This window comes from Numenius arquata, chromosome 6, assembly GCF_964106895.1.
Source record: "Numenius arquata chromosome 6, bNumArq3.hap1.1, whole genome shotgun sequence".
Taxonomy (NCBI): Eukaryota; Metazoa; Chordata; class Aves; order Charadriiformes; family Scolopacidae; genus Numenius; species Numenius arquata.
In genome coordinates this window covers 21,196,410-21,202,409 of record NC_133581.1, presented here as the reverse complement: position 1 = coordinate 21,202,409, position 6,000 = coordinate 21,196,410, and the positions used below count along the sequence as shown (strand labels likewise).

Sequence of the window (6,000 nt, the reverse complement as noted above, 5' to 3'; positions counted from 1 at the left end):
TATGTTTGAGTCATTTTGAGTTCTAATTACTAACTACTTCTTGTTTTAAACTTTAGAAAATCCTTTGAGTTTGAGGATGCATCAAGTCTGCAGTCCCTGTACCCTCCCTCCCCAACTGAAAATGGGACCGAGAGCCAGCATAAATTTGGATCCAAGAGCACTTTAGAAGAAAATGCCTATGAAGACATTGTAGGTAAGAACCTGTTGCAGTACATGGGCTCACAGTGGGATGTGGAGCAGTTGTGGGTCGACTGTGTATTGTTGAACACATGCCCTGGGCAAGAACATTCAGTGCTGCTAGTAAAGAGAGAGTAAAAGTGGAGGGTAGATGGGTTTGATGCATCAGTGCAAACATAACTCCTAGTTTGCATGCAGGAGGTCTTGATTCCTTTGGACTTCATTGGGTGGTACTGGAAACAGACTGTTTGATCAGCTTTTTGCTATGCTTTTCAAGAAACAAATCATTCTTTTTATCAAGGCCATGGGTTGGAGCCTTGAGTGGTGTAAAAATGTAAAGAACTGAAGTTGAGATCGTGTTTACAGAACTATCCAATAGCAAGATTAACCTCACAGGTCCTTGTGTGGTCAGCCTGAGCTTTTCAAGACTTTCCAAAAGCCATTGTTTGTAGCACCATTCCTGGTCTTCCCTAAGTCCCAGTTGCTGGTTAAAGAAAAATTAATTTCCTTTAGCTATAGAACCATCAGGAATGCGCAACCAAAACACTGTTTTGATTAAGCTTCACAAGAAAAACATGTTTCTTTTGGTCTTAGAAGGAAATGTATGGCCTATGCATACATTCTTTTAACATCAAAAAAGTTGTTATAATTACTGAAAATTGGGCAGCCCTTCAGAGCACAGATTTTCCACACAAGTGATGAATATCTGCATTGTTTTTAACTCTTTCAGTGTTGTATTATTACAACAGATACAAATGATACTTCATTTTACTTTGGACAATGAATCTTTATCTACTGAAAACTGGAGGGCTACCAAGATAGTCAGGGGGCCCTAGAGCACACATCCTCTGAAGAGACACTGACAAGCTGGGCTTGTTTAGTCTGCTGAAAAGGAGGACCAGAGGCACTCTTATACTGCTTACAAATGTTTGAAAGGCAAACAAAGCTGATAGAACAAAACTCTTCTTGGTCATATCAGTTAATACAGCAAGGAACAGTGGCCACAAATTACAGCTTTGGGCTCTTTCTTCTTATACCCAAAATCTGTCTGGCTTGTCAGACTCCGTGAAAACAGGAATTTACTCTTTCCATTTGCAGCTGTACTCTCCCTCTATACCATTCCAAAAAAATGCATTCAGAACACACAAAAATGCTGCTGTTCAGTGTCTGCTATTAAAAATGAGAGTTTATGGAGATACTAAAAAGTTTTTTTCTGTGGAGGATGTCCTTATATGATCATTAGCCTTCTCCAGACCCTTGTGCAATTTGCACTTGAAAATGTATTGTGCATTAATTACAATGCTCATCTTTGCTCAGGACCTGTCAATGTGCTGCCAGGCATCAGGTTGTCATGCTGCTTTGCTTTGTTTTGTTAAATATAAAAATAAAATGTACAGGACTAGTAAGAAGCTTTCTTCAAATGAGAAGAAATCTTGGGTTCAGTAAAACAAAATCAAATTGGGCTCTTCCAACTCACGGGAACTATAAGGCAGCTGCCTGCAGATTATAATTTGGGCATTTTGGCAGGGTAGCAGGAAGAGAATGCAAAATTTCAGATCTGTGAACAAACAGAGAACTTAATTGTTTTGTACTGCTTTTTAACAACCTCTTTCCGAAGCACTTCATTCAATGCAGGCAGTGTGGGGGGAATACCAAATCAGTACAATTCTTATAAACTGTCAAGCGTGATTAAAGACAAGCCAAAGCAGTTTGATCTCTGGCTTTAAAGAAACTATCATAGTTTTGTATATCACATCTGCATAATTTATACCAGTAGTGCTAGACCCCAGTCTCTTAAGTAGCACTTTTGTACTCATGTAAATGAGGTGTCTCTAAGAGTGAGTTTATTTTATAGATTTACATCTGCTTTAAGGATAGAAAGGACTCTGTCACTGCTGCTTTGGGTTTTCTTTGCAAACAGTTGCCCTAAAGTGGTAGTGGGTTTTTCATCTATAGCTGGTTGAATCTCCTGCCTCCCTAAAAGCTTGTAAGTAGTTAAAACATTGTCACAAAAGTAATAAATTTAATAAAGTCCCCTCTGACCCTACTCCCTGTAGAATTAAAACTTTTAATGCAAGTAAATGTTACAACACAAGAGGAAAAAGGCAGTGAATCTTGAGCAATGTTCTAAGCATTCTACTGTGAGACAGAATCATAAAATAAAATTCAGGTTGGAAGGGACTCTGGAGTCAGCTGGTCCAACCTCTGCTGAAACCAGGGCTAGTTTCAAAGTTAGATCAGGTTGCTCAGGGCTATGTCTGGTTGAGTTTTCAAAATATCTTAGGAGCGTGGTTCCACTGCCTCTTTGCACAGCCTGCTCCATAGCTTAACCTCCACTGTGAAGATTTTTTTCTTGATATCACTGTGAAGGAATTTTTCTTCTTATCCGGTCGGAATTCTCCTTGTTGTTATTTGTGACTGTTGTCTTTCATCCTTCACTCTGCACCTCCAAGAAGCATCTGCCTCCACCTTTTCAGTAACCCCCTTCTAGGTAGTGGAAGGGAAGCAGTTAGGTTCCCCCCAAGACTTCTCTAGGCTAAACAGTCCCAGTTTGCTCAGCCTTTTCTCGCTCACCTCGTATGTTACAGCCCTAGCCATCTTAGCAGCCTTGCTCTAGACTATCTCTGGCCTCTCTGGTACCGTGAATACCCCAGAGGCAGCCTTACAAGGGCCAAATAGAGGACAATTGCCACTTCCCATGACTTGCTGGCCACATTCTTGCTAGTACAGGCAAGGTGTGGTTGACCTTCCTTGCCACAGGCACACACTGCTGCATTGTGGTCAGTTTGTTGCCCACTGGGACCTTCAGCCTTTTCTTTGAAAGTTGTTCCCTAACCAGTTGGCCCTGGCATGGACTGCTGCATGGTTATTCTGACCCACATGCAGGACCGTATTTGTCTTTCCTAAACTTCCTGAAGTTCCTGTTGAGCTGTTCCTTCAGCTTGCTGAGGTTCCCCCAAACAGCAGCCCAGCTCTCCTGTCTGTCGCTGCATCTCCCAGCCTGGTGCCCCTCAGCAGGATGTTTCTCCCTCACTTGGAAAGCAGAGCAGAGTTGTAGATAAGTGGTGAATTCTCTCTCAGAGGTTTACTTCTAAAAAGCATAGTCAGTGTTAGGTATCTACAAGATACAGTGTGGGGTACTCAGTGCTCTCACTCAGGCTAGTATAATGATCGAAATTCAGCTTCTAAATATATAACTGCTAGGACTAGAGTCCTTGGTTTTGAGGTTACTACATGACCTCCTCATCTGATGTGTACGCACACTAAGCCTTTGTCTTTCTCCTGGTGCCCTTACACTGTTTCCTTCTTTAATGACCAGGACAGTTGTGAACTTCTATAGCTAGTTTATGTTATTTTGAGAGCTGACTTGACAAAAAAAAAAAAAAAGTTTTAAGATACATTAAAACCAAAAATGATTATGCTTTGAAATCCAGTGATGTTATGAACTAGATGCTTTGTTTAATTTTGTAATATTTTTGTACACTTTAATAGATGAAATATCTGCATGTAAAGTTCAAGACAGATATTGGATTGGAACATAATGATCCATTCTGCATTAATCAAGAAGCAGTTGTATAGACTGCACATTCCTAATATTAATCAGAGCTGTATTCCATGTGCAAGGAACCATGTGGACTTCATTCATCCTCTGTACTAGCACTCACAGGAATGTGGCAGTCATAGTAAACTTAACATTGTTTTGCTTCTTGTGGTTTTGAATGAGTCTTTAATCAGACCAAAATTGATGTGGCTTTATGAATCCAGTTGGGGAAACAGTGCTTGGCTTTGTGCACATTCAAGAAACTATCATAGAATTAAGAGATGTCTGAGACAATTGCTTCTGCTGTGTTTGTGGACAACAGTATTTCCTGTCCTATGTACCATATGGTTTCAGTTTTCCAGTCTGTTCCCCTAAATGCAGTTGAGATATTTGAATATTGTAATTTAACCTCTGATGTCTCTGAGGCATTTTTCACCTGACATCTAGAAGAAAGCACTTGTTATCATCACCAAAAAAAGCTGAATGAGTAAAGTGAAGGCAAAGTTAAGGGCACAATATTAAGTTTAACTTGAGAAAATCTAGTAAAACCAGGTAAATTATTGTTTGTGTTTGTAAGAGAAACTGAATTCACAATTCAGAAATTAAATATAGTGGAAGAAATCTTTGGCAAGGCAAGCCTTCTTATTCTGCCTGTAACTCCTCAAAGTGCTGGATGCAGTAGAACAGGTGAAGATTTTCTCTAAGAGGATACTACATAAATGTGTAGGAGACCCATTGCTCAGCTGGGCTGTGTGTGTTGCATCATAGATTGAGAATGTTCAATTTGATGTCGCACAATTCCATTTACCCTGTCCAAGCAAGAGCCATTTGCTCTTATAGCTACTGGGCCCCCATTAAAACATTTTTTTTCTCAAGAAGAATGATAGTGATTAAAATGCCCTTGCTCCCTGAATGTCTGTAACTAACAGGGTTTCTTGCTTCTCTGCTGTTGTGAAGTCATAGGTGGACTATTTAGCACAAAGACCAGGTGTGTGAGTATCAGGTTATTCATCTTCTAATGGGTTTAGTCTCTTACTTGTGCAGTAAGAAGAGCACTTTGTGTAAGAATGGATTTATTTCAGCCACATTATATAAATATATACATATATATATTAGTGCAGAGAGTACTGGTCTTGCCCCAGGTAAGGTTCCTGTTCTGTCTGACTGGCTCACATGCAAGACTGGTGCCTGCTCACTAACTGCTCACTAAATTGCAATGGTCCACTCTTAGAACTCTGTTAACTAACATGAAAGATAACACTAATGAATTAATGTCTTTTAGAGTCCCCAGCTGGAGTTAGGCTGTACTTTTCTTTGGGACAAGACTGGCTTGACTTTCTAGCCAGAGCTCTTTTGAGTGCTCACTGTTCTGGGTTGCAGTGGACAAACCATACTCTGTCTGACTTGGCCACTTGTATTGATGTGTGCCCAGCAGTTTGGGATGACATTAGCCCTTCCTTTGTGTTGGCTGGCAGAGTTCCTGCTAGACCTTTTCCCAGTGCATAGATCTGCTGGAATCGCTCTAGGGCTGAAATAGATCTTTTATTTTGTTCCTCTCTATCAAATTCCTGTGAGGAGGAACAAAAGTGTCTGCTACTGCCCTGAGGAAGTTTTGGTGTTTCACTGGCATCAGAGTCCCTAGGAACACAAAGTCTGGGGACACCAGTATATGCATACCAGTTACATATAGCCAGGCCTGGTCTATCCCAGAACTTAGGTGGCGTGCCAAAGGCGTGATAGGTGTCAGTGCCAAAACTTGTTAGAGCTGCTTGACGGCAGGTCCCAGTGCTGTGTAGATCACTGGCCATATGCCTCTCCTTTAACCTTGCAGTTGGTGTAGTCAGCAGCGTCGGACTCCCGTGTTCATTAAATGCAGGTATTTTTTCAACTGACGTTTTAGGATATGCTATGGAAGATGGAGTCCATCAAATACTCACTGGCTGAGGAAATGCTCTTCTCAAGGAGACTCCAGCACCTGGAATGTGAACCTGGGCAGATGGATTAGCTGTTAAAGAGGGACATATAACCTGGGCAAGAGAGGGATAGTCAAAAGTGTATGGGTCAGGCAAGTGGCACAAATTCCTGTGAAAAAAATATTTCCTCCAGGCAATGCCACAATTATGCAAAGTTAAAAGTTGAAATGTTTTTACTTTAAAGCTGCGATTCAGCAGTTGGGTTCTGGTTCTAAAAGAGCACAGGCCTGTGTATCTGGAGTTTTGATACTGTCTGTGATGGTAGAGACCAGCTTGAAAGCTTGCTTTGGAACTCAGTTCCGTCTTCTC

General features: G+C 41.0%; 1 protein-coding gene across 1 annotated transcript in view; it reads left to right on the top strand.

Annotated features, from left to right (window-relative positions):
- The window catches only part of DENND2B (DENN domain containing 2B), a 99,229-nt gene that overhangs the window by 27,946 nt on the left and 65,283 nt on the right, over nucleotides 1-6,000 (top strand). The window contains 1 exon segment of the mRNA XM_074149917.1: nucleotides 8-189. Within this exon segment, the coding sequence (XP_074006018.1) occupies nucleotides 8-189 (182 nt within the window).